Source organism: Ochotona curzoniae, unplaced genomic scaffold (genome assembly GCF_017591425.1).
Source record: "Ochotona curzoniae isolate NIBS_2020 unplaced genomic scaffold, NIBS_Ocur_1.0 scaffold_2476, whole genome shotgun sequence".
NCBI lineage: Eukaryota > Metazoa > Chordata > Mammalia > Lagomorpha > Ochotonidae > Ochotona > Ochotona curzoniae.
In genome coordinates, this window is record NW_024467095.1 from 6,845,906 (window position 1) to 6,862,240 (window position 16,335).

At 42.4% G+C, this 16,335-nt stretch overlaps 1 protein-coding gene across 10 annotated transcripts in view; it reads right to left on the reverse strand.

Annotated features, from left to right (window-relative positions):
- ST7 (suppression of tumorigenicity 7) overlaps nucleotides 1-16,335 on the reverse strand; it is a 185,257-nt gene that overhangs the window by 14,960 nt on the left and 153,962 nt on the right. For 9 of the 10 annotated variants that reach the window (XM_041002393.1, XM_041002396.1, XM_041002402.1 and 6 more), the window contains one exon: nucleotides 4,333-4,483. In XM_041002393.1, the coding sequence (XP_040858327.1) occupies nucleotides 4,333-4,483 (151 nt within the window). The remainder of the gene's footprint in view (nucleotides 1-4,332; nucleotides 4,484-16,335) is intronic. The other variant, XM_041002394.1, reaches the window with a different exon arrangement.

Sequence of the window (16,335 nt, forward strand, 5' to 3'; positions counted from 1 at the left end):
GAGTGGGATCTTGCTTTAGTAAGTCAAGAGGGACCAGCCTTATGGAGGAAAGGTCTGGTAGAGGAAATGCCCTGATAACCACATCTTACAGCAAGCAACATTTACCATTAGGTTCAAAGAGAATACATTAGAATCACAATCTCATCCTATGTTTCAACAATGGACCATTTTCTCTCCTCAAAGGAAACACTCTGCCCAAGTTCCCTAAGGGAAAAAAAAAAGTGCCACCTTCAAATCTTATACATTATTTAGTGGATTCTTTGGGGGGGGGGGCATGTCTCCACAAAGAAAATAAAGTCTTACTTGATAGGTCAAAAAAAAAACTGAAACAAAGGAAGCCTAAGTGATTTACCCTATGGCACACTTGTCTTCTGCTACTTAAAACTAGAAAGTTAGAGCCCACACTCAGTCAGGAGACAGCACTGCTCTGTAACATAAACAATGCCCAAAGAGATGCTTGCACAGCAGAGAGGATGACGGTAAGGCCACATCAGTATTTATCACAGGTGGAGCGGGGACTGTGCCATTTACAACAAGGCCTGCTAAGGCACAACCCCCACGTCAGTAAGACCCAGTCCAAATAAGGCCTTCCATCCATGTCTGTTTCCTATATTCAACTCATATATGCAGCAGTATATATGAGGATAAGCAGAAACTAGAGTGTTTAAGTGTAATTCAGATAAACTGTGTAATGAACTAAGAGACATTACAAAACTTCTCTTAATTATCTTGACTTTGAGGAACATATTGTTTAATCCCAGGGGCTGGCACCGTGATGAATCAAACATTTTTGGAAACCTTTGAAATGCTGATGTATTTGTGGTTGAGGATTCAGGTTTTTTTTTTTTAAATCACCATATGTTTCAAACCCAAACAATATCTGCCATGCATCAGCTGGACTTTGGGGTTTGATCAAAAAGGGGAGTTTTTTTTTTTTAGCTTGATTGGTGGGAAATTCAATTCCACAAAATGACTAATGTGTCAGCACAATAAATTCATTAAAAAGCAAAACAAAATGTTTCCACCCTTGTCCCTTAGGCAACACTTCTGACAGAACCAAGAGCTTCTTTTCATCTCCAAAAGCTAAATTGCACATCATCATCTAAAACATGGAACCTGGTGAAAATAGGTATTGTTACCTCCTCCCTGGATGTTCTTTCAACTGAAAAAGGAAAGCTGGAAGGAAGCTGAAGAATGATCTTAAATTTCAGAAGGAAGAAAAAAAATTATTCTAAGTGGAAAAATGATGAGGGTGATGATGTCAAAAGGCACCACCCAGTGGTGTGCTGGGGGAACTACAGCCTATTCTGGGTAGACTGGGTGGGGCCGCGGCCCTGAGAGGGAACTGGGCTGCTTGGCCCTAAACTCACCAACCTAGGGTGGACATAGCATTCAATGCTTCCAAAACCCAAGTAAGTTAAGTATAAACCACTCTACCTATCTCACCTACGTGGGTGAGGATTCTAATCTAAGTCCACTGATTTGAAATCCAGGGCTCTGAAATTTGATTTAACTCAAACACAGACTTATAAATAATTCCATAAGACTGCATTAGTTGTCTGGGGTTGGAATGGTAATTCTGTCTTCTAAATGACATAACACTTTATAGCTTTGTTTTTAAACAAGACCAAATTTATTTCTAATGTTTTACAATTTTTTCTAAATATAGACATTTTCACGTAAATAAACATGATTTTTCCTGTCAAAACCCACAATTCACTAGTAACTACTCAAAGCATGTGTATTTATTTCCAGTTTTTTTGTTTATGTCTGCATTGTTTGTTCTATAAAATTGATCTCATTCTTTATTTAAAATGTGTGAGCCAATACTCAACAACAAAATACAAATTGTGTCTACAGAATGATTAACTCTCCAAGCACCACCATAGCATGTAAATAATGATGTCAGTGACAAGGGCTGGCTTCGGAGCAAACATTTCCGGAATGACTGATCCTTTGGTTCATCCACTCAGAGGAGGGAGGGAACAGCGACTGGCTGCAGGGCTTCCAGCAAGTCACTCGGTCGTCTCAATGCATCTCTTTCCTCCTCTGAAACTCCAAGATGCCCATCCTGTCCCTCAGGAGGAGGAAGTAACAGAGCATAAATGCAAGCCCCTGTGCAGTGCCCACTTACACACTGTTCTTCAAGGTTCTTGGCATTCTGGAAGCATTTAGTCTACAAGAATAAGGACGCCCAAAGTTCTCTTTTCTTTGGTTGAATGGCTGGCTCCCTTGGAGAAAGAACGGCAGCAGAACTCACTTTGGATGAGATCATGGTTCCCTGTTTGCACAAATGCTTTTCCAGAGTTGTTTCTCCTTGTAACAGTCAAATATAGAATATCCTTTTCCTCCAGGGACCTGATGGTCTCACCATTCTGGTTTACAGCTAAAAATTCCCCTTTGCTTTTTCTCCTGGTAAGTTGCTTCTGCGAATCTAACCTGCCTTTCCTTATGCTGCTCCCCTGCTTGGGCTGGCAGCTCCCTGTCACTGCACGTTTCTCTCGGTCCCCCGTTCTTCCAAAGGTGATTCCGAACATCTCCCACTGTTATCAGATCACCCATGTCCAAACAGAACTTGCAATCATTCCCCACAGGATTTATTTTATTGTTTTACAATGATACCATTCCCAACACCATGTCTTTTTCACCCCTTGTCCTGCCCGATCTATGTCCTTACTTTAGGGACTGGTGAATTTCATCTTAGTAGAATAGAACTTGTGCTAGGTTCCATTGCTGGAAGGTAAGATTCCATCACTCTTTCCAAAAGCTTCACGTAGCAGCGCATTCTTATTTGGTAAGCTAATTTGTCTTTTTTTTTTTTAATTTTTATTTTTTTTGCACAGCCAGCATTCATTGACACTCCTCATATTCAGCCTTGCTGGACTTTCTGGTTTCTTTCTTGTGCTTAAATAAACATTTCTCTTGTCCATTCCAGAAAAAATATCTGACACGCAACAAAAAAGCAAACTACTATGGCCACACACAAGCCTAGGAGAACGTACTGTGTCCTAACACAGCATGCACAGTTGTTGGTGCTGACCAGACACCTGCACTGTGTTACACTTACAAAGTAGCAGTGAATGCTCCAATCAACATCCTGCAGTTATAAAGAATAAATTATGTAAAGGAATTCATTATTCATTCTCTAGAAAAATATTTTCAAAACAATGTTCTGACAACCTCGAGTCTCATCTCTGTCGACTTCGAGTTACCCCAACCTGGTTCACTCCCCCTCACCTCCCTTCCTGTACCAACTTGGATTTCTGCTGGGTTAAGGAAGGACAGGAAACGGGAGGAGTTGAAGATTATCAGAATGAAAATGGAAGCAGTGAAGATAAACAGAGTGAAATGGACTAAAAAGACACGTGTTAGTGAGGCTGATCACATTAAGGGTGAACTAGGAAAAAATTATCATAAGACTCTAGTAATTATTGTTTTGTTTCCTCATGAAAGGGGGAAAAACATAGTTTGTCATATTTATTTTGCTTAAATGAATGCTAGCAGAGTTTCAATACATATGAAATGTAATCATCTATGCTCTTTGAAAGAATTTGTATTTTCTCAAACACCTCCACTGTATATTATTTTGCCACACATGGCTTAGTTTATATAACACTGGTCTATTTCCTTTAGATTCAGTTCGGATCTCATTTGACTCATGAAGTTACCCAGGACTGGGCTATTCCACAGAACTTCCTCTTCGGAAAACTCACTGTGTGCTGCTGGTTACTGCCCAGCTAGGCGACATGCTTTTCCAGAGCAGGGAGTACATCTGACCCGCTGTTAGGACTTTTACTCATATGATAGCATCTGACATCCCTCTAACAGGCATCTACAAGCCAACACGCAAACACCATCCCTCCCTTTGAGCACTACTAGAGTCCAGCACCACTGTTTTAGTTTCAACGCCTGACTGTCTTTATACAGGCCTAACCGAGCTGTAGTGAAGAATAACTGGCTTTAGCAGTCCTCTTAGAAAGGCTACCTAGGAATGGTAAGTAGAACCTAGCACAAGGTGTGACCCCATGCCAGAGCTTCCCATTGTCAGATTAACAGAGTACTTTCAGGAAGAGAGTCAGAGTCAACCCACCAACAGCATGAACTGGTCTTTCTGAGCTGTAGAGATGGAGTCATCACAGTGCTACCCATCAACACCAGGGACCTGGACAGCCTAAGCAATGAACTTCCTTAGTGAGGGGTCATCACAGAAAACAAGAGCATCAACAGGCATATCTTCATTCGTAGTCATGAATATTCACCACAAAAAAAAAAACAGTTCTAGCATATTTTTGTATTCTTTTTAAAAAGTTTCAAAGGAAGAAAATTACTTACTGCCTTCCCACGTACAATGCAGAAGATTCAAAGCCCCTTCCACCCTTTTCCAGTGGGCCAAATGAAAGAATGCATATGCTATTGCTTCACTGTCTCCCCTCTTCAGGATATGCTCAGGGGGCAGGATTAAGCTTTTCATTTCTAGTAGGTACTGAAATTAAAAAAGGCAGAACACAGATGTGTTAATACAGAGTAATTTGGAATTCAATATTGGAAATAGAAAGGTGGATTTCCCCAAAGCCGCCATGTACAAGCACTTATCAAACCTGTAACTTCATTCCTCCATTTGAAGGCAATGACTAAAACATCCAGTGACCCAGAGTTTGCTGACAGATGATCAGGCCTACATTAGTTCCCTACAGTGCAGATCTGAGGCTTTCAGGCTAAGATACACAGTCAAAGAAGTATATGCAGATTCAAACAACATAAAGGAAAACGCAGAAGACAATAATTTGGTATGATTTTTTAAACAGTGTGAAATATCTAAAATAGACTCATGAAGGTTATGGCTAAACCAACTGTGTGCGAGAGAAGGGAAGGGAGGGTGGCATCTTTAGCACTGGAAGACTCGAGGGAAGGGAAAGAGAGAGACCCTACGCTGCAATATCCTCTAGTTCACTTCCCAAAGACGCAAACATCAGCTCCTGGCTCATCGTTTCTATCTCCTACAAAGGGGGTGGGAATACAAGACAAGAGGGAAGGTGCTTCTGGGATCTGAGAGAAGATATTGTCCATTATTGACCTTTGTATAATCATAGAACAGAAAAGGAAGCAAAATTAGAAGAGTATCTCATATTTGTAAATGTCCACGCCTCTGCTGGTTGGCATGCGCTCTCTCTCTGTGGTTCACCCTCTTTCCGGCCCCTTCCAGACCCCTCCCGCACACACTATTACAACTCTACAACTACCACAACCTAAATAATTCACGCACCTCCCTTGAAATGGAGATTAGCAGGTGATGGGGTAGGAGGATATGTATTCAACTAAAATTAGAGAAATACTATGTGAGGAGATGTACAAACATTTTAATGTCAAAATCATTGCCTCTGGGTTTTCCTGTCAGTGGAAATGGATGAGGAGGGTGAAGGCTGAAAGCATACTGATCAACAGAAAGGAGCTTATGGCCCATCTCTCTGTGTTTTCATCATCATATACTGGAGCATTTATGTTCTTGGAGTGTCCCCCATGCACGGTCTTCTGTTGGTGTACCTGACACAGGGTACACAGACCAGCAGGAGCCAGGCTCAGCGACTGAAACCCTCCTCACTGTGGGTCTGCTACACCAAGAAACCTTCAAGCCTCTGGCCTCATGTAGGGGGAGGGGAGGGGAGGGGAAGAGAGAGGAAGGGAGGGGAGCGTAGTGGGCATCATCACACGGGCTACAGGTGGTACAGAAATGCCCTTTGACAAGCAAGCCTTGGCAGAAGGACATCTTTCCGATCTGCTCTAGGAAAGGGGTTTACTGTGTGGGAGGGAACATGTCAAGCACGAGTTCTGAAAGAACTTCTTGGTCATTTGTCATTTTGGACTCTGCAAGCTAGTGCTTTTTCCTTCTACCTTGTCTTAAAATAGTGCAGGGCAAAATATATATATATATCTTTGGAGAACAACAGCAACACAGAATTGCCTAGCAATCTAACTACCACTAGATTTACAGTGAACGTCAACCACAATACAAACACCGAAGGTGCATTTTATTCTCTGAGATAGCTGTTATGGTCTCATGACTGCTAGTTTAATGAAAGCTATTACGTACGTTGCTACTGCCAGCAAGGGTCTGAAAGACTCTAAGGTGATGAGTCAAGAGAGAGACATAAACCTGTAAAGTGTTTGGAACTGGACTGTTTCAGCGTAAGTTAGAGGGGACCATTTGGTTTTCCTTAATCATCAGGAAAACAAAGGACGAAACGTTCTTGCCTAATGAGAGCCCTAGAATAAAATTTTGATCTGAATGTCTGATGATTGAGACACTGCCTATGAAGTAGTCAGTGTTTTAAAGAAAATTCATGCTTTATGAATTTCGAAACTAAGCATGAATTGGCTTATGGTCCTAGGTATAAACACACCTCAGATGGTAGTTGTAAGAAATGTGTAAATTATGAATCCTTTATTCCTATGGTTAGGGAAAGACTTTCATGGTGATTTCATTAAATATCTATGAAGGAATTCTTCCCTTGGTCTAAGGAACCTTCAGGAACAGGGCACCAGAGAAGAACTGGGCTTGGCAAACTACCTACATTTTCTATTAGAAAATAAATTAAGAGCAGCAGGGGCAACCTGATAGGGAAAGGAAGGTTTAGAAACTTTCTAACAAAGGGATGCCATCAGTCTGTGCTCTCTCCGTCCAGTGGTGGCCCCTGTCACCTGTGGCTATTTACGTTTAAAGTAACTGAAACCCAAGAAAAATAAAAATGCATCCATCTCTACCCATATTTCAAGTCCTGAAGTGCTGCTGGTGGCTGATGATGATGGAATTGAGCAGTGTACGGAGCAATTCTATCAGCACTGAAAGTCCCCCCCAGATGGCTTGGTGGGAGAGAAGGATTCCAATCTCCACATAACTAGAATGCTTTTATAATGTGAAAAAAAAATCTTGGACACCCCACAGAAGGCTCATCAGGGTAGTACCTACTGACTGAAAATATACGATAAAAGATGCCTTATTTGGCTTGCAGGTTGAGCCAGGTATAGTCAGCTAAGCACACTGTCCTCAAAGGCAAACCATAAGCAAAGACTGCTTCCCCTCCAACATCTTTCTCTGATCTTCGTGCATGCCAACTGTTCACAGACCACCTAAGGTTGTTGTCTGTCTTTCTTCCTGAGTCAAAAGACTCGAAGAGCACGAAGCTTGGCATCTTACCGTCTTATTTTTTTCTGCTGCACCTGTTACTCTTCCTGGCATAGTAAAGTAACCCCAAAAACTTGAATTGAAATCTCACTTCCCAAGAAGTTTCTGAAAATGAGCAACCTCTGGTCTAATTGCCTCATGAGGCTGCAGATGTGAGCAGCTCACCAACAAAGTAACTCCCTTTTTATCCTATTTTAATGGCAGAAATAGGTTATGCCTATAAAGGAGACTGATACGCCACTAGGAGTTCCAAACAAAATGTTGGCTCCAACCAACTGAAGAAGGCTAATAACAAACGTGTTACATTTCTGGCCAAGCTTAAAATAGCTGGCAAGATCAGTTCTCAGCATGTGCAACATTTAAATTAGAAAGGCATGGAACAACATTTCACATCTTACTTGTCAGGAGAAAAATAAATGGAAGAGGGCAGATTCCTATCCACAAGTATGCAGAAATCAATTAGAAGGACTGCAGCTCACAAATCAGAGAGCACGCTCTGCCCTGTCTATATTAATGACCTGGCTTCTATTTGCTAAGCCAGGATTCTGTGCTATCCTGCCCACTGCACTGCCTCTAACTTCCTTCCCGGATTTGCAAATCATGCTGATTCTGAAGTGCAGCACTTCTGAAGATTTCGGAAGCAACTTTTCAAACTATGTTTGTGTCAGAACCCAGACCTTTATGCTGATCAGAAGCATTTGAGCAAAGATATGCAAAAAAGAGCTGCAGGCTATGGCCTTTGGTTGGGTCTAACATCTATTGAACAGTGTATTGGAACAGACTGGCTCACTTGCCAGGAAAACTGCAGTTACCCTAGGTGACTGCAAGGTCTCCTTTGTTAAGGCCTTAAAATTCCATCAGATGAGTGAAAATGACTCCAAAGTTAGCCTTCACACAGATGTTAATGACAAGGAATTAATTTGTGCCCTCTTTTGAGATTGTCAAAACCAACAGAAGCATAAATCACACCAAAGTCACTAGCAAATATATGTGAGTATACCAAATGTAAAATAAGTATTTAATTCAATTACAGCACTTGTACATGATGACTACAAATACTCCCAAGACCACATAGCAGAACATCGATTATCATAGAAAATACTCATAATATATTCCTAAGCAAAAAGTACCAACTGTGTTATATATATAACATTATACATAAACATATAATTATCATGTGACATACTTTATAGAGCATTTTTTAAAATAAAAGTGTACATGTAGCTACTAAAAACAGTGGACATGAAATTTCAATGGAGGCTAAATATTTAATTTTAAGGAAGATTAATTTCTTATTGCTCTGTTTTCTGTAATAAACATTTTTATTTTTCTTTCAGTATATGTATTTCTATAAACATGTATATGTACACATTTCTATGTAATACAAACTTATTTTCTAGAATTCCATCAAAAACACACACACAAATGATAACCAGATTTGGCTAACTCTTTAAAGTCTGCAATGCTTTGTTAGAAGTAACTGAGATTAAAACAAACAAACAAACAAACAACTCTAAACTAGGAGAGATGTTCTTAAAACACCAATCAAGAACTCAGAGACTAAAGCAGTGTTATTTGGAATAGAAATTACAAATTCTGAGTTTCAATGTTGTTTATTCCCTGGGTTCAGTAAGAGACTTAAGTGGAACAGGACAAAAATCACTGCACATGGCACCCTCAGACACTGCTGTGAGGGCATGAGGGGCACATTCCCAGGGGTCCCCGATTCATGTCCTCTCATGTGCCATTGCCACCCTGAATCATGGCTCTTAGACCTGGGATATGCACTTTAACATTCCTGAGCCTCACCGGTTCATCCAGTAAAGTGGAACAATGAGGATACACATCTTGTTAGCTTAAATACTTTTAACATGTCATTTTGTTGTTTCCTAAAGATTAGAAACACACACACACACACACACACACACACACACACACACACACACACAGACACACACAGATACTTCATCTGCTGGTTCCCTCCCCAAATGCCCACAACAGCTGAGGTTGAACTAGGCCAAAGCCAAGTTCCTGGAACTCCAACATGTCTCCCACACGGGTGGCAGAAACCGAAATCCTTAGGCCGCCACCTGCTGCCTCCGAGGCACAGCAGCACGCTGGACTGGAAGCACCGAGGCGGGACTCAATCCCACTGTGCATTAGGATGCCAGGCTTAGTGCACTGTGCCACAACACCTGTCTCCGGTTTGAATTTGTGAGGATTCTATAAGGCGACATATGTAAAGCATTTGCAGAGTACTTGGTATATAACTGTTCATGAAACAATAGGTGTTTTCCCCAACTAAAAGAGGAAATGTTCATAACACTATAGAGATGCGTTGCATTTCTCTTGTCTGCACATCTCATGGATGGCTGAGTTTGTTTCAAAAGTACAATATTCTGACAGTTTGGTGAAGAGAGTGCAGAGTGAAGTAAAGATGAACTGCCAAGTGATAAAACCAGGTGACTGGCACTATCCCTCAGGGTTCCCCATCACAAGGCACCTGCTTCTTCTTGGTCCATTTATCTATTCATACATTACTTTGATTCATTTGAAAAATGTGTGAGCATCCACTTTGCATCCCAGTGAAAGACAGGGTAATGCCAGGGTGCCACCCCAAAACACAGATGTGGCAGTGCCCAAAGTGTATCTTGGGAATATAGGAATGGAGACACCTACAACTCACACAAGGACCTACAGTACCCCAAAGACAAAGATATGGGAACACTTAGTGCACCCCAATAACATGGACATGGGAACCCAAAGTGTCTCCAGGACACAGCTTTAGGGAAGCCCGTGTGCCCCAGGAATATAGATATGGGAACACCCATAATTTACCTTAAGGGTACAGACATGAATTGATTAGATAGGTGGATGATACATTATCTTTACAGGAGGGAAGAAGGAAGGAGAGGAGTGAGAAATCAGGACAAAAGGAGAAACAAGAAACCATATAAAGACACCAAATCTGACATGATGAGATCCTCAGTAAGAAAACTGGTTCTGTGCTTTGTACAAAGAAAGTAGATGGCAAGCACCGTGTCTGAGACAGCTACACAGGAAAAGACATACACAAGCCAATCTGATCAAATAAACAGAGTTTACCGTCAGAGATGGATTGCATCTTTGGGGAGGGAAGATTCCAGGGCAGGAGCAAGGCTGTGCCCTGGCAGCAAAGCACCAAAGGACACGATGTGCTCATCCTGTGGAGAGGCTTGAGGACACAGTAATGCAACACACACTGTCCATGCCAGCTAAGCACTGACATGTGCCAAGTGTGTCTCAGGCCCCCCTTACGCCAACTCCATGAGCCACTTGCAATATCATTCCCATTTCACGGATGGGAGAAGTGGAGTGCTTTGGGGACTTGTGTCACTCTCCCAGCTTGGGTGCTGGAGCTCGGCTTTTTGCTACTCTCCAAGCATGTCAAGCAGGAAAAGCAGTTGTAAACGACTTTCTGTGACATGTTCCAGGGTATACCCTTAGCCCAGTCATTTTGTGCTGTCCAGACTTTTAGATGCAAAATAGTATGTTTAAGGGTAGCAGAGAGAATCTTAAAACAGGAAAGCTGGTAAAGCCTGTGGCATTGGGAGAATTGGACAAGTGTGTGCAGGAATATCAAGGAGGGAAGAGATGGAAGAAAGTGAGGTCTTAGAACATTCCTGGCACAGCCCCGAAGAGTAGTAATGAAATGGAAGGACTTCCCCCAACACTTAGTGCTCATGTGACCTGAGAACAAGAGCAGAAATCAATGCTGACTGAAATTTTTTACCTGGAGAAACCAAATAATGTGAGGTCCTTGACTAGGAGAAGACACGGGAGGAAGAAGTGGCTGGAGGGCAGTGATTGGGAGCAAAGCTGAAGATGCAGATGTGGTTGTTCAGGACCGGAGGTGGCACTGAGCAGAGAGATCTTGTGTCCTCTCAGGAGAGCTTTGTGACAAAAGTGGAGTGGCCAGTAACTGATGCTCCCCAGAAAACCAACATGAGCAGGTGGGCAAGCGAGGGCAAGAGAAGTGTGTGTTGAGCCGCAGGAGTGGCACCTACAGTCATGAACTGAGATGGCTTCAACACAGAGGGCTCAGTGTGCGGGACCAGCTGCTCAGGAGGAGTGAAAGCGGATGAGGCAGGAGAAGAGCATAAGGGGCCTGGGGGCCTAGGTGGGCGTGGCCTTGGAGCACGACCTTGTTGAGGGTGAGTTTGGCAGGTAAGGCTCAGTAGAGGCAAATTCATTGCCTTTTTAAGAAGGAGACAGAAACTTTCTATTTCTGAGAAATACAGCTAAAAACCGGTTTTCATCCATTTTCTTCAGGGTTATATTTCTACAATACGTCTTTCCCTACTCTAATCCAAGAAAGCTTTGGAACAAAATATGACTCAATTCAAAGAAACTTATATTGAAATAATATTTCTGAAATGTACTATTGATATACAATATCACAGATAATCTGCCAGGCTATTTTAAATTTCTGCTTCCATGCTTCAAGCATTTTTAAAAGCTGAAACTCACTACATTTTGTTTCCTAAATTGGATTAAAAAGCAATTTTATACCCTGTCAATCAGCTTTACCAAGATATAAAGTGAGGATTGATTCAGTGTTTGCATGAAATGGAATTTCCATCGCTATAACAATGTCCTGTCGATACCCCATTAGCATACACAATTACCAGGATGTTTTCCTCCACAAGCCTCTTGAAATCCCCATGAAATTAGAGTTTCTAGATTCATAATAGATGAACGTTTTTTTCAAAAAAGAAGAAATTTAATAGGAAGACCGTTCTCTCATAACATTCTTAATTTGTTTCTTATTTTCACATGCCTCTTCACACTCCTAGACTTGTAATTTAAAAATTAAGCATCTATTAGGCTAGGTTCTCACCTCAATATTCCATCAAGCCCCAGCTGCCCTATTGGGAAAATGAGTTTCAGGAGTGTGGCAACCCTTAGAACCCATGGGACCTATGATGCCCTTCACTGTCCTCTAGGTGACCCAGGAAAGAGAGCAAGGGCTTAGTTGCTTTGGGATGTCAAGAATGATGGAGATGAAAACTGGGGCTTTTTCTTGATTCTCCCTCCCTTCAACATCTCTACTCGCAATACCCAAGCACCCCAAGGAGCTGGATGGCACTGGCTCCCTTTGGCACTTCTGGACTGTTCACAGTGGAAGCAGGCCACAGATTCTATGGTTGGGACCCCGCTGTTCTGTGGGTGGAGCCTGCTGTTCTATGGGTTGGGCCCACTGTTCTATGGGCTAAGCCTGCTGTTCTGTGGGTGGAGCCTGCTGTTCTGTGGGTTGGGCCCATTGTTCTATGGGTTGGGCCCACTGTTCTATGGGCTAAGCCTGCTGTTCTATGGGTTGGGCCCGCTGTTGTATGGGTGGATCCTGCTGGTTGGGTGGAGCCTCACAAGCAGATTTTCCAGTGCAGGGAATGGGTCAAAGGCATCTGTTAGCTCCTTTTTTTTTCTTTATTTCTCTTTTTAAAAGACTGATTTATGAAAGTCAGAGTTACAAAGAGAGAGGGGGAGAGAGAAAGACAGACAGACAGACATAGAGTGAGACAAAGAGAGGGAGAGGTCTTTTATCTGCAGATTTACATCCCAGATGTCTGCCACGGCCAGGGGAGCTTCTTTCGGATGTTCCAAATAGCACAGGCCCAAGTAATAGGCCTTCCTTCACTGTTTTTCCCAGTAGGGAGCTGCATCAGAAATGGAGCATTTAGAGGCCCGGCATGTAGTCTGATGGCTAAAGTCCCCGCTTTGCATGCACTGGGGTCCCATAGGAACACCTGTTCTAATCCTGGTGGCCCTGCTTCCCATCCAGCTCTCTGCTTGTGGCCTGGGAAACAGTCAAGGACGACCCAAAGCCTTGGGACCTTGCACCCAAGTGGGAGACCTGGAAAAGACTCTGGGCTCCTGGCTTTGGATCGGCCCAGGTCTGGCCATTGCAGCCACTTAGGGAGTGAATCAGTGGATGGAGGATCTTCCTCTCTGTCTTTCCTTCTCTCTGTATATCTGACTTTCAAATAAAAATAAATCTTAAAAAAGAAAAAGAAAAAATAAAAAGAAATGGAGCATTTGCAGGAACACGAACAGGTTCCCACATGGGATGCTGGTTCTGCAAGCAGTGGCTTTATCCACTACACTACAATGCTGAGTTCCTTTCTCTTTTTTACTTATAGATTTTATTTTTTATTTATTTATTTACTTATTTGAAAGATGGAGAGGAAGAGAAAGAATTTTTCATGCACTAGTTTACCATCTAAATGACAACACCACCCAGGGTTGGGACAAATAGAAGCCAGGAGCCAGGAGTTCATTCAAGTGCCCCAGTGGGAGAGCAGGAGCCCAGGGACTTAGGCCATCAACTACTGCTCTCCCACACCACAAGAGCAGGGAACTGGATCAGAAGTGAAGTGGCAGGGACAGGAAACAATGTTCTTATGAGATGCCAGCTTACCCTACCATATCAATACACTGGCCCCGGCATCTGTTTATCTCTAAACTACACACAAAGGACAAATACTGTGTGATTCTGCTCAGATGATGTAGCTTACCACTGTCAAACTCACAGAAACAAAAAGTAGACTCATGGTTGCCAAGGGCCAAGGAGAGGGAAGACGGAGAGTCGCTGCTATGTGGGAATAGTATCAATCACATAAAAATGAGAAATTTCTAAAACCCCGATGTACAATAATCTGCATATTGTTAATACTGCTTTTGTATACTTAAATTTTGTTGAGCAGGTAGGGCTCACATTATGTTTTTATCATACACACACACACACACACACACACACATCCCAGCATGAAGGGCTTCCCAGCAGCTTCTTAAAAATGCAAATGAAAAAGGCTAGAATGATATCATCTTAAATACAATAGTACTATATATGATCTGTTTACACTTCAATAACTTGTTCCATAATATTGAAAACAAAACCATATCAAGTACAATAACACATAATTTAGCCCCCTTTTAAAATGTTTCTGAACAAACCTCTGCGAAACGCTTAAGGGAGTTAATGTAACCTGAAGTAATGGATCACTTCCTGTCAGCCTGTCCCACCTAAATCCTGACAGTATAAGGAAGGGCAGACAAGTGAAGTATATTTACAAAAACAAACAAACAAATTAAATAAAGTATGTCAGTACGAAGATGAAGGTACAGAATGGAGATGAGGGAAGCCCTTCATTTGTCCAGCATCATGAATGAAACTTACTTTGAAAAGTGGGGAATACTACCATCAAATGAAGATACACTGCAGTAAGCACCTCTACTTCCGAATCAAAGATGAACTCCCAATGAAACTGTTCAATGTTCCTTGACAATAGGATGCTGGACTTTCTACCATTGTCTATGCCTATAGTGTCATAATACAGTTAAATACAGAGTGACGGACTGCTGGATGTTTCTGAAGAACAATAGTTAAAATATAGAGGAAAACAGTGGGGGGCAGGTGGGGAGGGTGGAACGGGAAATCCCAGAGCCTAAGAAACTGTATCATGAAAAAGAAAAATGGAAACCATCCCCACTGTCCTAAAAAGATGGTAAATAGCAGGGACATAATGTGCTGAAAAACCAGAGGGGAGAGATGAATTCTGATGCCAAGGAATTCCTGGAGGTGGCTTTTAGTAGCAGGGGTGTCAATGGTGAGGATGAGTAGGATTTCCTGGCAGGAAGCCAGGAGGAAAGTGGGAATAGGATGTTAGTGAAATGAGCAGACAATCCCCAAAGGTCAGATACCACATGTTTGCTCCAATACAAGATAACTTCCATCAAAATCTCAGTGCTGATATGCCTAGGGGCTGTTCTGCTCATCTTATGGAATGTCTCTTTCTTGTTTCAATGTGCAGTTTTGCAGTGTCAAATCTAATTATATTTGCTGTAAATCTTATCTTTTCACATTTTCTAGTTATTTGCATCTCTCCCAATAAGTTCTTGTGATCCATTAATTGATCATCCATAAGAGATGCACCGCTTGTAAACACATCTTAAGAGTTTTGCTAACCAGAAGTAATGAAGTTCTAGTTTTTAACTGTGATTCCTTCAGCGCCACGGGGGTCACACACTGGCGTCTCACTACAAGATTTTTGATTCCTGTTTTTATCACTCTTGTGATGCATATTTACTTTTGTAGCATGTTTGTTAACTTCATGTTGATGAAAATTTATTATTTTCCCCCTGTTGTGGACTGTGCTCACTGGGTCTGTATTTTAGGGAATATAGTAGTGGGGACTGATACGTTCGGATCTGCAAACAACGTGCTGTATGTCTCTGTGCACAGACCACAGATGCACTCCCAGTGAAAGAACAGACTACATCCTAACAGTAAGATGATGGACTCTGATATTGTTGGGAAACATCTCGATAACAGTACGATGGACTTGAGACTGTTCATGAAGGACATCCATTGTAAAACTAGAGGGGAAACCAATAGGGAGGGGGCAGGGAGGGGCCTTGGGGAAGGGCACGGGCAACCCAAGAGCCTGGAGAACTATATCGTAAAACCAAATAAAAATATTTTTAAATGTGGGGGGAAAAAAAAGGAAAAGAACCTCCCAGGTAGCTTCCGGGGTCTTCAGCAGGTGCTGGGGATAACGCTGCAACTTCTTCAAAGGGAAGTGACAGCTCAATTTATAAAAATCAGCTTAGGGCCTGGTGAGGTAGCCTAGCAGCTAAAGTCCTTGCCTTGCATATGCCAGGAGCCCATATAGTTGCCAATTCATTTTCTGGAGGCCCTGCTTTTCATCCAGCTCCCTTCTTGTGGCCTGGGAAAGCAGTTGAGGACAACCCAGAGCCTTGGGACCCTGCACCCATGTGGAGACCTGGAAGAAGTGCCTGGCTCCTGGCTTCAGATTGGCCCAGTTCTGGCCATTGCGGTCACTTGGGGAGTGAATCAGCAAATGGAAGATCTTCCTCTCTCTCTCCTCCTCCTCTCTATATATCTACCTTTTCAATAAAAATAAATAAATCTTTTTAAAAAGTTAGCCGAGGGCTGGCTTCCTCCATACTAATCTGTGGCGATTGAAAATTCATTAATCCTGTGCCTAGCACCTGACTACATTAAGAGGCTTCCCTCCAGAACAGAGAGCGCTGAGGGTTGTGTGTGTGTGTGTGTGTGTGTGTGTGTGTGTGTGTGTGCGTGTGTGCGTGCGCGC